Source organism: Oryctolagus cuniculus, chromosome 4, assembly GCF_051225735.1.
Source record: "Oryctolagus cuniculus isolate XC-2025 breed Fujian yellow rabbit chromosome 4, ASM5122573v1, whole genome shotgun sequence".
NCBI lineage: Eukaryota > Metazoa > Chordata > Mammalia > Lagomorpha > Leporidae > Oryctolagus > Oryctolagus cuniculus.
Window position 1 is genome coordinate 3,254,450 of NC_142870.1, and position 15,659 is coordinate 3,270,108.

A 15,659-nucleotide genomic window follows, 5' to 3' on the forward strand; every position below is an offset into this window, starting at 1 on the left:
AGGGAAGGGGAGGGAGCTGAGGACATGGGAGGGGGGAGGGAGCTGACAGTGGACTTGGGAGGGAAGGGGAGGGAGCTGAGGACATGGGAGGGGGAGGGGACTGACAGTGGACTTGGGAGGGGGGAGGGAGCTGACAGTGCACATGGGAGGGAAGGGGAGGGAGCTGAGGACATGGGAGGGGGAGGGGGCTGACAGTGGACTTGGGAGGGGGGAGGGAGCTGACAGTGCACATGGGAGGGAAGGGGAGGGAGCTGAGGACATGGGAGGGGGAGGGGGCTGACAGTGGACTTGGTGGGGGAGAAGGGAAGGGAGCTGACCTTGTACGTGGAGGGGAGAAAGGGGAGAAGGGAGCTGACCATGGATGTTTTGGGGTGGGGGAGGGAGTCGACCCTGGACATGGTGGCAGGGAGGAGGTGTGGCCTTAGATGTGAGAGGAGGTTCTGCTAGCCCAGGGGTGAGGTTGCCGGGCCACCAACCCTGCATCACCAGGCTGCTGACCTGGAGCTGCCTCTTTCAACCACCGCCTAGAACCGCTGTCCAGCTGGATCCCCACTCTGCGGATGTCAGCAGCTCTGGGGCAGGGCTGGGGAGCAGTGGTCTGCCCATCTCTGTTACAGGGTGCCGGCGCGGCCAGGGCTCCCTGCTCCCAACCCGCACCATCGGTCACAGCCAGGCCTGCGCCTCCAGGGGGCAGAACCACGAGCAGCCCCCACACTGTCCCATCTCAGAGTTCTGCAGGAAGTGTTTCCATAGCAGGAACCAGACTGGGGGGGGGGGGGCGCGTGCGGTGCAGAGGTTACGGTGGGTGCTACCTGAGACGCCTGCATCCCATATCTGAGTGCCTGGTTCAAGTCCCAGCTTCTCCACTTCTGATTCAGCTCCCTGCTAAAGCCCGCCCCGGGAGGCAGCAGATGATGGCCCAGCACTTGGGCCCTGCCACTCAGACCTGGAGTGAGCTCCTGGCTCCTGGCGTGGGCCTGGCCCAGCCCTGGCTACTGCAGGCATTTGAGGAGTGAGCCAGCAATGGGACATCTGTCTCCCCATCTTTAATTTTAAAAATAAGAAGGAATTTCCTTTCTCAAAAAGAACTGAAAGAAAGCAGGTTCTGTCTGCCTACACTTGCCACTGCCACCCAGAAACGGGCTGGATCCCAAGAGATTTCGAGGGTGCAGTGGCTGGGCGGGGGGAGCCCCAGGCTGCCGACCACCGTGTTCTGAAGACCAGCGCGGTATGAGCCAGCCTGCGTAACGAGGGACGTGAAGTGCGGTGACAGGAAGCGGCGGACGCCCCCATGGCCAGTTCAGCTGCACCCTGCTGCACACTCGTCCCTCACCTCTGTGGCAGGAGCCGAGGGCACTCGGGGCACGCACCCCACCCATCCCGCGCTCTCCACGGGGGCCAGAGGAGACAGACAGCACTGCAGGGCGGGCCTGCCCGAGCGCCAGTCCCCCGAGACCCCCAGCAGCGCCCGCCCAGAGCGATGAGGGGGCGAGCCCCTCCCCGTGCGGCCTTCTGGGGGGCTCCCTCTCCACCTGCACACCTCACTCTCCCTGGTGCCTTAGTTTCTGTATTTAAAGACCAGCTAATAACACCCCCAAGCCGATTGCTTCTTGCCAGTGTGTGTGTGGGTGGAGGGTGGCTATTTTTAAACGAATGACTAACCATCTTCATTGTCAGCATTTAAAGAAAAATAATTGAATATAAAGTGTATTAAACACTCTGAGGCACAGAGCGCCGGGCCCAGCCGGGAAGGCGGAGGCCTCTGGCCGCCCACGCGGGCCAGCCGTTGGCTCCTGGATCTGAGAGCAGAAGCCGTGACTCTGGCCCCAGCACAGCCTCTCCTGGAATCTGGCGGCACAGCCTAGGGCGTGCCCTCGCCAGCCCCTGCCTCCCGCAAGAAGGAGAGGCGGGAACAGCCAAGCCACACACAAGCCAGCACCGCAGAGCCCCGCACTCCGGGCCCGGCACGGGACCCCCAGGCACTCACCATCTCCCTCCTGCCTTCGTCTTTCTCCTGCAGCTTCAAGTGCGCAGACACCTGTGGGGACAAGGGGGACGGTGTGGAGCAGAGGCGTGGCTGCCGCAGGGCGGGCCCCCAGCCACCTGCCACAGAAAACCCCAGAAGGCCTCGGCCCCTGCCCTGGGGGTAACCCGGGCCGGGCTGTGGGCGAGTGCTGCGTGTCCCTGTGCCTCCACCTTCTACTGGACCCATGAGAGACATCAGCTATGGGCAGCGTGGAGAAAGTAGGCCCCCAGCATCAGGAGCCCAAGACCTGCCCAGCGGGGGGCCCTGCAGCCGCGGGCCTGGGAGGACGGAGTCAGGGACACAGGCTTCAGCCACGGGCACGCGCTGCACCCAGATGCTGCTCCTGGCTGTGCTGTGTTTCCCTGAGACCCCGTCCACAGCACAGCACTGGGCCCCTGACCCTGACCCCACGCCTCTACCAACGGCAGGGGTCCTGGGCAAACAGGGAGACCAGTTTCCTCCTCCCCAGCTTGGGGGTGAGGTCACAGCCTGCCCACCTCATGGTCTAGGGCGTGGCTGCAGGGGCAGAGGAGAGGGGAGAGTGGCAGTGAGGTCACAGACCCAGATGGCCAGGGCTAGGCCGCTGGTACTGGACGTCTCCACAGCGGAAGACACTGGGAGTGAGAAGAAGCAGTGATTGAGCACCTGCTGGATGCCCCTGCCTTCCGTGCAGCATCCCCTCAGGGGGAGGGGCCTGAGGCTGGGGGAGGTGACAGCTGCATGGCAGGGAGGTGGAGCCCAGCACTCAGAGGGGCCTCCAGGTCCCCGTGTGGCCACAGGCAGCCCTAGGACCCTGGCTCCCGGCTCAGCTCTCACAGGGCTGTGTGCGTACGGCCTGGGACCCGGCAGGTGCTGGCCAGTCACTGGCTGCAGCCCCGCCACCTGGCAGGCAGGTGAGCGGGAGGAGGAGGCCCTCTCGGCTCCAACACAGGCTCCAGATGAGCTGAGACCTGGGCTGGACTCACAGAGGGAGGGACGTCCCGGCCCGACCCAGGGAGCAGGACGCTGCCCACTGGCTGAGTCTGCCAGGAGCCTCGGGGGCGGGGCGGCTCACCATCATGGCCTCGTGCACCGTGAGGTGTGGCAGCAGCATGTCATCCTGCATGATGTAGCAGGACACCTTCCGGAAGCAGCGCAGGTCCCGGGGCGTGCCGTTGATGAGGACCGCCCCCTTCATGCCCGTCTCCCTGCACAGCCGAGCGGAGAGGGAGCGTCAGCCCCAGGCCCGCCCGTGTGCCACACAGACGGGGCCTCGGGCTGTGCCTTCCCCAACCCAGCAGCGACAGGGACGCTCCTGTGTGCAGTCCGCCTGGCTCTGCCAGCTTTGTCAGATCGGCTTCTGGAACGTTCTGTGTGCAGCTCAGACTGTGCCAACTGCCCCCCACCCCCAGGCCAGTGACAGCTCCTGGCAGGGGGAGGGGGCTACAGGCACTGAGTCTCCAGCCCTCCTAGGACCCGTCATGGCAGCCTCGCTCCCAGGGGCTCCCGGGGTCGTGTCTGGTTCCAGCTTCGTTCACCCATTGCTGCAGCTGTGGGCCTCATGGTGGACCGTTCTCCACCCCGAGCAACAGGCCGGGACCCACTGGCTCACCCCTGGACACCTGCAAGGGCAGCTCCAGGCTCCAGGCTCTGCAGGGATTAGTAGGGGCGGTGCCTGCCTGACTGCGTTGTGACCCGCTGACCGGCGGGGACCCCACAGGAGACCCCTGGTGCTGAGCACTGGGCTCTAACCTCGAGGCAAGAGTGGAACAGGCAAGGATTTGTCCTAAGTGAGATTTCCAAAAGTCTTAACTCCTTGGGGCTGGCGCCGTGGTGTAGCGTGTGGAGCCGCCACCTGTGACACCGGCATTGCGTGTGGGAGCCAGTTCCTGTCCCAGCTGCTCCTCCTGCAATCCGGATCTCTGCTAATGGCCTGGGAAAGCGGCAGAAGATGGAACTACCTGGGACCCTGCCACCCCGTGGGAGACCCGGATGAAGCTCCCGGCTTTGGTTTGGCCCAGCCCCTGCCGCTGTGGCCATTTGGGGAGTGAACCAGCAGATGAAAGCGCGCTCTCTCTCTCTCTCTCTCTAACTCTTTCAAATAAGTAAGTGAATCTTGTTTTAAGAAAAATCCTAACTCCTTACATTAAACACAATTCAGAAGCCTTAGTGGGGATGGTGGTCATTTTATCAGGAAATGGAGTGATTAGGACAGGGGTCCCCTGTTATCAGCAAGGACGCTCCCCAAGAGGGTGCTGAACTCTGTGGATACCAGGCTTGCTCCCTGGGGTACACATCCACGCCACCACGATCAGGTTCAGTTTCCACAGCAGCCGCAGTGCGTGGCACCAGGCTGTCAGCCGACCGCCAGCGTCACCGCTCCTGCGCTTCAGGGCCGTTACTAAGAGACGCAAGGGGAGCTTCCCATGAGAGTGAGCCTGTAACTGACAGGTGCCGCGTGAGCGATGGGTGGGAGGCCATTCCTGTCCCGGACGGGACACAGCAGGCGGGCAGGAGGCAGCACCGTGCCGCTCAGAAGTGCTCGGAGCCGCGTGCTGCTGTGACTGTTCAGAGACTGTTTGCAGAGCGTGGTTCACCACGGGTGGCTGAAGCCTTGCACAGCCGAGCCCAGAGGCAGAGGAGCCGCTGGGTTATTTCGTCTCTGTTTGCTCAGTGAACCAAGGAACCCATGAGAACAGAAAAGAACTGGCTTCCGGAGGGCATTTAATAAATACTTGTGAAGGTGCGGCTGTCTTGTTGTCCACAAGCAAACCACACAACCCGGCCGGCGCCGCGGCTCACTAGGCTAATCCTCCACCTAGCAGCGCCGACACACCGGGTTCTAGTCCCGGTCGGGGTGCCGGATTCTGTCCCGGTTGCCCCTCTTCCAGGCCAGCTCTCTGCTGTGGCCTGGGAGTGCAGTGGAGGATGGCCCAAGTGCTTGGGCCCTGCACCCCATGGGAGACCAGGAGAAGCACCTGGCTCCTGCCTTCGGATCAGCGCGGTGCACCGGCCACAGCGCACTGGGCATGGCGGCCATTGGAGGGTGAACCAACGGCAAAGGAAGACCTTTCTCTCTGTCTCTCTCTCACTGTCCACTCTGCCTGTCAAAAAACAAAACAAAACAAAACAAAACAAAAAACACACAACTGTCCCAAGCCCTCCACTGCCGCTGTCTTCCTGGGCCCCGCCCCCCTCGCGGGCTGCAAAGCCCCCTGCTGCTGAACCCCACGGGGGCCCGGGCGTGCTGAGCCTGGTGGAGCCGCGGGTGCCAGCACTGTCCCTGGCGACAGCACAGACGGAGGGGGCGCCACTGACAGCCGCGGCGGGTGTGCTCACCTGTATCCGGCCAGAATGTTCATGAGCGTGGATTTCCCGGCCCCGGAGGGGCCCATGATGGCCACCAGCTGTCCGCTGTTGAACTTCCCCGAAATCCCCTTCAGAAGGGTCTTGTACCCTGCAAAAGGCAGAGCGTGCTGGTTCCCCGCTGCCACAGGCTTCGCTCCGCCGTCCGCGGACAGACGCCCAAGGGACAGACGCCCAAGGGACAGACGCCCAAGGGACAGACACTCAAGGGACAGACGCCCACGGCGCATCCCACGCCCTGGCGCCCAGCGTCGCCTGCGATGCGACACCGGCATCCCATCTCGAGTGCTGGTTTGAGTCCCGACTACGCTGCTTCTGATCCAGCTCCGTGACGCCTTGAGTGCTTGGGGCTGTGTCACCCACATGGGAGACCTGCACAGCTCCAGATACTGTGGACATTTGGGCAGGGAGCCAGTGGATGGAAGATCCCCCCCTACGCCCCCTCCCTCTCTTCCTCCCTGCCTCCCTCCCTCTCTCTCTCAAGCAGATGAAGATAAGTAACAAGTGCTGTGTCCTAGGTGAGAAACGGCCCCGTGTCTTTTCGATGCCCCCTTTCATGTCCTCGCTTGCGTTTTGCGGGCTATAATTTTATCAGCAAATGCACCATGTTTCAGAGGCGACAAAGCACTTTCCCACGCTCCACCCAGGCCGTGAGGAGCCCCCTGCTCCCATTTCAGAAGGAGCAAGACCTGGCCCTGCAGCCACGCTGAGCAGACCCCGCTCGGAGCTTCGCCCTGCCTGGTTCCCCCCGCCGCCCACCATGGCCCACTCGTGCCCAGAACTGAATCATTCACTGTCCTTCATTAGTTATTCTTATCTGTTTATAGAAACATAAATTTGCATGCGATTTCTTTATAAATCATTACTCTGATGATGACTACATTATTTATTCCTTAGTTAATAATTGAGAGTTCGCCATCATGCGTGCACACCAGATCACTTTGGCGCCTCTGCCAAGTGCCAGCGGGGGAACCCGTCCACCCCCGGCAAAGCCCCTGACTTTCCAAGCCGACCTGTTATGGCCCCGTACACAACAGAGACCTGGACTCGCAGGAAGGACGCCCAATTCAGAAACGTTTCTCCGTGTCGATCAGACCAGGACGACCCTCCCTCCAGTGAACAAGAACCGCGTGTACACACGGTCTCAGCTCCGGCACGCATGATTACAGGGACCTCATGGCACGAGGGACACGAGGTCCTCTGGCTTAGGCTTTGTGCACCTGTCTGGGCCTGGGTCCCCGGGGAGTTTGCTCCACGCCACCCTCCCTCCTGTCTTTCACAGACGGGACGTCTGCAGACTCAGAGCTGTTGCCAGGAGCCACCTTGACCTGGACAGGAAGTCCCTGAGGCCTTGTCTAAGTGAGGCAGAGAAGCGGAAGCCACAGCCCGGAAGCTCGCAGCCCCGTGCGGCTGACTCCGTCCGGAGGCGCAGGCAGCTGTGGCCCTGGGTGGGGGGGTGGCTGAGAGTCATGCCGGGTTCCGGGACAACAGGGCAGGGCCTGGCGGGCAGCCGTAATCTGCACCGGAACCCAGCTCCCCCGGCCGGGGCGCCTGTGACAACAACAAACACAGCCCGGGCCCGAGCTGGGCGCAGCTGCCCCTCAGTGCACAGATGGGCTGAGACCATTCCTCCACAAGGCCAAGTTCTGCACGGCCGGCTTGTCACAACAGGGCCCTGTGGCTTGGGGCTCGGCACCTGGGGACTGTGCATCCCAAGGGATCCACATGACATCATGGAAAGAGCGCTAAATACCAGGCGCCTGCTCACGCGGCCTCTCACCTGTCCTGGCTGAATCGGGCCTGCTCCAGAGCAAACCCTAAGTCACAGCCTTGAGAAGTTCAGAGCTGCTCCCCACGGCCCGGGAACCGCCTGACGGTGCAGAGAGGCCACAGAAATGACCTTGGGCCTTTAGGAGCCGAAGCAATCCGTGCACACGCGTCCCCAAGGGCAGCCTTGCACCTCGGGCTCAGGCAGGGTCCTTCCCATGTCCAGGACAGAGCCCACTGCACCACTTGGCCAGAGTGTGAGGCCATCAACCCCAAATGCGGGGCCACGTCAAGGAAACACAGCCCCGGGCGGGATCTCACGCGGCCCAGCCGAGGAGAGGAGGACCCTGTGAGCTCCCTGGGGTGCTGTGGCCACCCCTCCCGGAGGGTGCTGCCAGCCTCGTGTTGTGGCAGCACCTTCTCGGTGGCCCCCATGGCGGCACCGGGGGCCAGACTGCAAAGTTGCATTTGGGTCCTGAAGAACAAGAAGACATCTGCAGCCTGTGAAATGGGCAGCCGCCCCCGGCCTCTGCCGGGGCCCAGGCGTGGGCAGTACGGCCTGTAGGAGGCCAGCGCTGGGTCCACAGTGGGCGCTGGAGGTCAGTGTGCCCCACGGGGGGATAGCCACAGCGAGCAAGGACTGTGCCTGTTCAGATGCAGGTCCCACTGTGCCGCGGGGGGGCACAGCCAGCCCTGCCCACCCATGCCACGGAGTCGCCGGCTTGTGCCCCTTGTAGAAACCCACATGGAGCTGAGGCTAGCTCAGGGCCGTCTTGGTCCCTTTCACAGTTAGTCCCCACGGCTGTGCACGTGGGAGAGACCAGCGTGTGTGGGTGCTGGTCCTGTCCAGAGCCGCTGGCTGTGGAAGCAGCAGGCACAGTTGTGACCCAGGACCCCTGGGGTCTCCCGCAGAAGCCCCCAGCCGCACCCAACGGCCCTCGGCTGACTCCATTCTGCAGTCTGCAGCCAATCCACGCAGTCGGTCCGCCTACGCAGACCCACCCTGTGCAGCGTGGGAAGACCCCAGACCCATCTGTCTCCTGCAGGCAGAAAGGGGCAACCGATGGTGTGGCATGAGCGGCTGCCCTGGCCGGGGCGGCGGCCACCACGTGTCAGACGCCACCAAGCACACAGGTGCAGCGGCCACCATGCGCACCCTCCCTGCCACCGCAGTCCAGCCGAGTGGCCCAGAGCCACACACCCAGCGGCTGTCGGGCGGACCCGGGTGGTTGGGTCCCGCGGCACAGCCACAGCAATGGCCTCCCTCGCGGAGTTCAGTCAGGGTCAGCCAGGGCCACGCTCACACTGAGGGCTCTGGGGAGGGCCCTCCCTGCCCCTCCTGGCTCCCCACGGCCCTGGGCATTCCCTGGCCTGTGGCTGCCGCACCCCAGCCTCTGCCTCGGCCCCCCTGCGGCTTCTACCCTGTGTCTGTGACGCCGTCCAATTTTCCCTCTTCTAACGAGGACCCCAGCGCCTGTGATCGGGCTGCCCCGCTCCAGGCCGGCAGCATCATAACCAGTTCCCTCTGCAGGGCTCCCACTTCAAGTACGCCCGCGTTCCCGGGTTCCCTCGGGGGACACACCTCCCCCCACAACGAGAGGCCCACCGCTGGGAGGGACGAGGCCGCCCCACCCGGCCGCACACACGGGCTCCTGCAAGCCCTGAGCGGGGCCGTCTGGAGTGGGGGCCGAGGGCCTGCAGGTACCCCGGCAGCACCAGCACCAGCCAGCCGGCTCTGGTCCCAGGAGCTCTGCCAGGAGCCCCCTTGGAAGTCCAACAGTGGGAGACTCCGGAAGGAGGGAGCTGCGAGGGGCACGCTCAGCCCGTCACTCACAGAGTCCATCTGAGCTTGCCTGGGGGAGACCGGAGGGACTGGAGAGAGCCACGAGGCCGGAGCAGCACGGCACAGACCCTGCTCAGCGCCTGCCTCTCTGGGGAGAGATCCCAGGGAGCTCCCACCCTGAGGCCGGAGAAGGAGCCTCTACCGTCCTGGACCACCTTTCCCGGGCTGGCGCAGGGGGGCGGCAGGCAGGACCCCAGGAGTGCTCCCGACCAGGGCCGCCTCTGCCACCCCTGCCCTGGGCCCGGGCCTCCCGCTCCCTGTCTCTCCCCTGCTCCCACCCCCACCCTCCTTCGACAACTCCAATCGAGGCTGCTGGGCCAGCACGGACGCCGGCCAGCTGGACGGACACAGAAAACCCACCCACGGAGGCACCGCAGGGTTGCCGCGGCTGCGCCGTCAGCGTGAGCTCCTGGCAGAAAGTGAGCCTGCCCAGGCCTCCGGGCTCTCCCAGGTCACGAGAAAGAAGGCGCCGACGTCAGAGCGAGGCCGCGGACCCGCAGCTGAGGCCTGGCCTGAGCCCCACACGCATCGGATTCTGCATCTCAGCTTCATGAGGACCCACAGGGCAGCTTCCACGTCCCGTGTCTGGCTCACGGGCTGAGGACAGTGTCCGCGGAGACACCAGCGCGAGGCGGGCTCTTGGCACAAGTGACCCCGTCGTCCTGGGTGTCACCGCGGGCCCTGGCACCCTGTCCAGGCCTTTCCTCCTCAGAGGACCGAGCTGTGACCCGCAGCTGCTGTGGGTCCAGCTGCCGGGCTGTCCCTCAGGTCTGTGTGGGCTCCACGGACTTCTACGTCGAGCCGCTGGTGCCCTGCCTCATGCTGGCTTCCCCAGGAGCCTTGGAAAACAGCGGTCAGAGCACGCGGACGGCACAGATGTCAGCCGTGGCCGCCTGCACCTGCTGCGCTCCTGGACGAGAGCTCCGCCCCCACGCCAGCGCCATGCCCTTCGGCTCCGCCCCCACGCTCCCACTGGGCCCGCAGGCTCCACCCCCACGCTAGCGCCATGCCCTAGGCTCCGCCCCCACGCTCCTATTGGGCCCGCAGGCTCCGCCCCCACGCTCCCGAGGGCCCGCAGGACCGCTTCTCTCCTGTAAATGTCCACACAGGGGAGGCCCCGGGCCTTGTGGCAGAGGCGGAGGGTCCCTGCGTGGCCGGCGCCGGCTTTGCTCCTGTCACTCACCGCAGAGCGCTGACAGCAAGAGCTCAGAGAGGGTAAGTGAGCTGCCCGTGGCCACACAGGTCAGTAAGGAGCCAGGACAGCAACACTGCCCGCGATGGAGGCAGCTCTTGAACCCAGGCCCAGAGCAGCTCCGCCAGTCCGGGCAGAGCTGTTCACGGAGCCAGGCAGCCCCCTCCCCCTGTGAGTGGGCTCCTTTCCACGAGTCCACACAGCCAGCTCACTCCAGAAACGCGCGTGCAGCCTGCTGCAGACAAGGGGACAGTTACACACTGTCCCCTGACAAAGGAGCGCTCCACTGGGTCCCCCGGCTGAGGACAGCCCCAGCAGTGACAGGGTCAGAGGGTCTGGAAGCCAGGACTGGAGGACCCCCCCCCCCAGCCTCCTCACGGCTGCCCTTGCATTTCCCCGTGATGCCACGGAGATCCTCCAACAAACACCACGCATCCTGCCCGGGTGTGGGGCGGCCGCTGGCCTCCAGCAGGGCCCAGCCGTGGCCACCCTCGGGACCCCTCACTGGCACATCTGCCAGGGGACTTACATCCCCGGCCCAACGGACGCTCACGGAGCTGCTGTGACCAAAGCCCCCATGGCCGCCTGCAGCCCCACGCCGCCCACGCAAGGCAGCTGGGCAGACGGGAAACCGGGGCCTGTGGCCGAGCCCTCGGGGGCCACTGGGCTCCACCCTGCTCACCTGCAGCAGTGGCCCGCTGGCAGCTCACCCACTCGGTTTAGCAAACAAGCGCTGCTCCCAGAGTCCCCAGGGTAGGCGAGCGTGGGGCTGGATTTCCCGGCTGCACCAACAAAGGCAAGCTGTCTGCGGCCCACCAGGCTGGGGCAGTGAGGTGGGCGCCCCAGAGAAGCGGGGCCTTGTGCTGTGCAGATGGCAAGCCCCACCCTGAAGACGCAGGGCCCTGGCCCCTCCCGAAGTTCAGCTCGCCGTCAAGCACCCGTGGGTAAGCGGCAGGGACAGAGTGGCCTCTGCTGCTAAAGCTCTGGAGCCTGCCCCCCCCCCCCCCCGTGCCCCACCTCAGCCTCCGTCCACTGCCCACAGGCTCCACCTACTCTGCACCTCATGGTGACCAGACAAGGTGTCTCGGCACCATGGGAGTCCCAGCTGAGCACAGGGAAGCCGAGAGGGCGTGAGACCCAGCTGCCCACAGCCCCGTCTGCACCTGCTGCCCCGTGCACCTGTGACTTCACACCCATTGCTCCTCACGGTGGGCGAGGTTCTCCCTCCCCCTCTGAGAGATGAGGAAGCGGCTGCCTGCCCCCCCCCCCCCAGCTCTGCTGCCATCACTCTGCCACGCAGGCGGCCAAGGGCAAAAGGTAAAGCAGTCCTTGGCCTCTGCTGAGAAGTGAGCCCACACTGTGCTGGGCTGGACCCAGCTACCGGGAGCCCTGGAAGCCCCTACGGCATTCTGGGAGTTGCTCGTCCAGTCCAGCGGGCACAGTGGCTGGCCACAGGCTGTCGCCAGCACAGACTTTTCATAACGAGACTAAATCACAGATCAGGCGGGGGTGGGGGGGTGTTGGGCAGCCGGCACTGTGGTGTAGCAGGCTAACCTCTGCCTGCGATGCTGGCTTCCCCTATGGACGCCAGTTGCAGTCCCAGCTGCTCCACTTCTGATGCAGCTCCCTGCCGATGCACCTGGGAAAGCAGCAGAAGATGGTCCGAGTACTCAGACCCCTGCACCCACGTGGGAGACCCAGAGGAAGCTCCTGTCATGGCTTTGGCCTGGCCCAGTCCCGGTCACTGGGGCCATTGGGGAAGTGAACCAGTGGACGGAAGATCACCAGTTCTCCTGGGGTTGGTGGGGAAGGATGTGCACGGTCCCACACCCTGCAAACTGCCTCCCTCTGGGTCCTGCTGGCTGCCGGTGCCTCTGCAGGGGCTGGCTGATCACTCCCTCCTCGGCCTGGCCCCCCGGTCTGCTCTGGGTCCTCGTTAGTGCTGCTGCCGGCCTGGCCTTCGTCACTCCCTCCCCTTGCCCATGTGCTGCTGCCGGCCTGGCCTTCGTCACTCCCTCCCCTTGCCCCGTGTGTGGGGCCAGCGTGTGCGCTCCCAGGGGAACAGAGCATCTTACATCAGCTGCCCCAAGGTCAAGCGCTGCCCACCGCATCCTGGAGTTCCGCCTGTGTGCATCCGTGTGGCGACGTGACGTCCTGGCATGCCCAGACTTGCAAGGCCAGGTGTCCCTCCCAGGCGCCCTGCCAGACATGTGGGCAGCAGCAGCTTCCCCAGGCAGGACCCATGCGCCCCCACACCACCTGGCTCAGGTTGGCGTGGGGAGGGTGGCTTCCCAGGCCCTGTCGCCATCGCCCAAGCAGGGCTGAGAGCCCAGTGGCAAAGCCTTGCAGAGGAGTGTTTTCAGGTGGGCAGGGGGCAAGGCCAGGCAGAGGCGGTGCCCCCACCTGCTGCCACCAGGCAGGGGTTCCTCACGCCTCCGTGCACATCCTCTGTGGATAAATCCTCGTCTGGGACACACTTCAAAGCTGGGCGATGCCACCTGGAAGCCACGGACCCTCAACACAAGTCACAGGGGCACTGGCACACCAGGTGAGCGTGCCACGCCCCTCGCAGACGGGCACACAGGGCACCTCCCCCACCGACACGGAGGAGCCTGAGCTGGGTTCATGACACAGCTCACGGCTCTCTGTGAATGCCCCCGACTGGAACGTGATGGAGAAGGACACAACTCGCTCTGTCCAGGGAACGGCGTGGCTCCAACACTGGCCGCTGTGCCTGGCCGTGATGGACAAGCACTCGGGGGCAGCTTCAGAGGTGGCTGGCAGAGGGCTGCTCCATGGCCACGCGTGGGGTTGCCACCAGCCAAAGGCCTCCTGGTTGTTCCAGATGAGACAGGTGGCCTCGGCGTTCATCTTACACACAGAGCTGAGCCTGGCCTCGGCCTGGGGCTCATCCAGGACCCGCAGGGATCTGAGCATCTCCCAGCTCAGAATCTCTGGGTGCCCCCACCTGGCCCCACTCTACAACACCTGGGATCTTCTGGACCCTCCTCCCAGCATCCCCTGCTCCAACCTCCCTTTGCAGGTGCAGCGCCGTCCACTCAGGAGGTCTTCCCGCCTCTTCCTGTCCTCCTCCCGCCAGTTCCTGGAGCTGGGTCCGTGGCCCCAGCAAGCAAACTCTCGGGACAGCACAGCTGCCACAGCTCCTCCCACAGGTGCTCACCAGCGGCCCAGCAACGGTAACGCACAAGGGAGGCTGACGCAGGCCACGAGGGCACGTGCCCCGCGGAACCCAGCTCCACAGGACGGTGAGCGGCCACAGGGAGGGCCTGCCGGCTGCTCCTGGGTGCTGAGGCTTGTCCCCCAGGAGGCCCAGCGCCCATCTGCCAGGGACAGCTGCAGGGAGCAAACTGAAGTGCAGGTGTCAGTGTTTGAACGCCATGTGTGCACTGTCCTGGGGGACGTCCCCAGGCACCTCAGTGAGCCGCTCAGGGGGTGACCTGCCTCTAGCCCTCTCTAATCCCTTCGTGATGTGGCCAGAGGTCCCCAACGCCCCAGGTCAGTGCCAGCCTAGGCCCCTGTGGCTACAACAGGCCGTGTGCACCGGCAGCCAGCTGGAGCCAGCACAGGCCTCTCTCCCTGTGTCCCCCCTTCTCAGTGGCTCCAAGCGCTCCAGGCCCGGCCCGACATGCTCACACGGACACCACATCACACACATGCACACACATGTGCCCCCTCCTCATCCCTTCCCGCTTCTGTGTCTCCTCCGTTCTCTGTGTTTACAACTCATGGTCCAGCCGCCTCTGCCGCCTCCCCGTGAACACCCACGTCCATCCCAGACCGACCCCAGGCTCCAGCCTCCACAATCTTGTCACTTATGGGGCTTTTTAGCCAAGGAGAGACATTTTTTCTTTTAGCAAAAGAAGAAGAGAGAAAGTTCCTGGTTAGAGCCACACCCCTCTGGGCATCTCTGTGTGGACACCGCCCGGAAGCCAGGACAGGTGCATCTCCACTCACACCAGACACTCACGCAGCCCCTGGGCAAGGGGCTCTCCCCCCAGAGTGCACAGAGGGGCCAGCGGTGCAGCATCCAGAGGACAGTGCGGGCCGGGTGGCCTTCCTGCAGGCTTGAACAGGTTTTACAAATTAGCAGACAGAAGCCCTGCGGTTTTATCCTGCCCAGGTGATGCCACAGCCAGCAGCTGTTACTACACGGCCGTGTGGATGCGATTAAACGCACATAAAATCTGCGCTCACTTAAGTGGCAACACAAGCCTCTGGATGCAGGCATTTCTGCCCAGGCTCCAGAACCTGCCGGTCCTGGGGACACCCTGGGGACGGTGAGCTCTCACACAGCTCCCTGTGCAGGGAGGGGACCTGCCGGATCCCCAGGCTCACAGCGGGGTCTCCCGGGACAGTGCCCCGCTTCCCACCAAGGCAGCTGCTGCATCTGTGCTGCCCCCTCCCGGTTCACAGGAAAGCTGGCTTTGAACTTGTGGGAGCTGCTGAGAGTGTTTAGGGGATGGCCCCAGTTCTTGCCGGGCCTCTCCTGCCTCCAGGAGGAGTGTGGGCAAAGCCAAGGACCCGGGCGACCCCAGGCGGCCGTCTGGAATTCAGTGGTTCTTGAACTGGGTCCCGGAGCCTATAGCAGCAGCAGCAGGTGACACTTGATGGACAGGACTCAGAACGCCGGGGCGGGCCCAGCTGCCTGCACTTCCGAAAGCCCAGCAGCGGCCACACCGGGCTCCCCAGGGTTGACCTCACAGCCTCATTTCACCCTCGTGTCTGGAGCCGCAAACAACAACACCACACCAGCCCCGCGGGTCACTCTGTCGGGGAGGGAGGAGAAAGGAACCAGAGTGGAGCAAGTGAGTGTGCCGGCCCGGTCCCTCCATCCCCATCCCCCGCACCCGTGCTCCTGGCTGGTACTGCGCCTGTGCGGTGGTTATGGAAAAGCCAGTATTCCCGCAGGAAAGCTGCTGAAGTCAAGTTAGGGCAGTCATAGGGCCTGCCCTGTGTGAGCACGTGTGGCCACGGCGGGCCAGGGACCCTCCGTGAAGATGGCGTGGAGTGCGTGCAACCTGGGCCAGGCCCTGAGACCCGCCGGGCAGCCTCCAGCACCGTACAAGCTCCCAGCTCACCGCCTTCTCCACAGTTCGCTGAAAGAGCCCACGCGTGGGGCAGTCAGTGTTTCAGGTCGCTGAAACTGGCGCTAGCCCTGGCTGTTCCACACGAACTTGAATTCAGAGCAAACAGGAGGAACGTGGGGGCCTGGGGCTGGTGCTGGGTGCACCTGTCGCTAGCAAGGATTCTGAACGTTGGCCTGCAATGGTGCCGGGGACACAGCGTGGCAGGCACCACCCACCCCCGGCCCCCCCACCTGACCCAGGCCTTGCAGCCTAGCATGAGCATATGCAGGGCTCCCAGCACCTGCAGGAGGCACGGTGAGCCCTCAGAGCCCTGGCACAGGGGTGAAGTGGGGTCCCCCGACCTGGGAAGCTGGAAGCCAGGCAATCGCCAGCCCCCTC

The 15,659-nt window shown here is 64.4% G+C and overlaps 1 protein-coding gene across 3 annotated transcripts in view; it reads right to left on the bottom strand.

Annotated features, from left to right (window-relative positions):
- The window catches only part of ABCG1 (ATP binding cassette subfamily G member 1), a 49,786-nt gene that overhangs the window by 14,258 nt on the left and 19,869 nt on the right, over positions 1-15,659 (bottom strand). For all 3 annotated transcript variants that reach the window (XM_070073122.2, XM_089330507.1, XM_070073123.2), the window contains 3 exons: positions 5,345-5,462; positions 3,081-3,213; positions 1,988-2,038 (listed from right to left, as the gene is read on the bottom strand). In XM_070073122.2, coding sequence (XP_069929223.1) covers positions 1,988-2,038; positions 3,081-3,213; positions 5,345-5,462 — 302 coding nt within the window. The remainder of the gene's footprint in view (positions 1-1,987; positions 2,039-3,080; positions 3,214-5,344; positions 5,463-15,659) is intronic.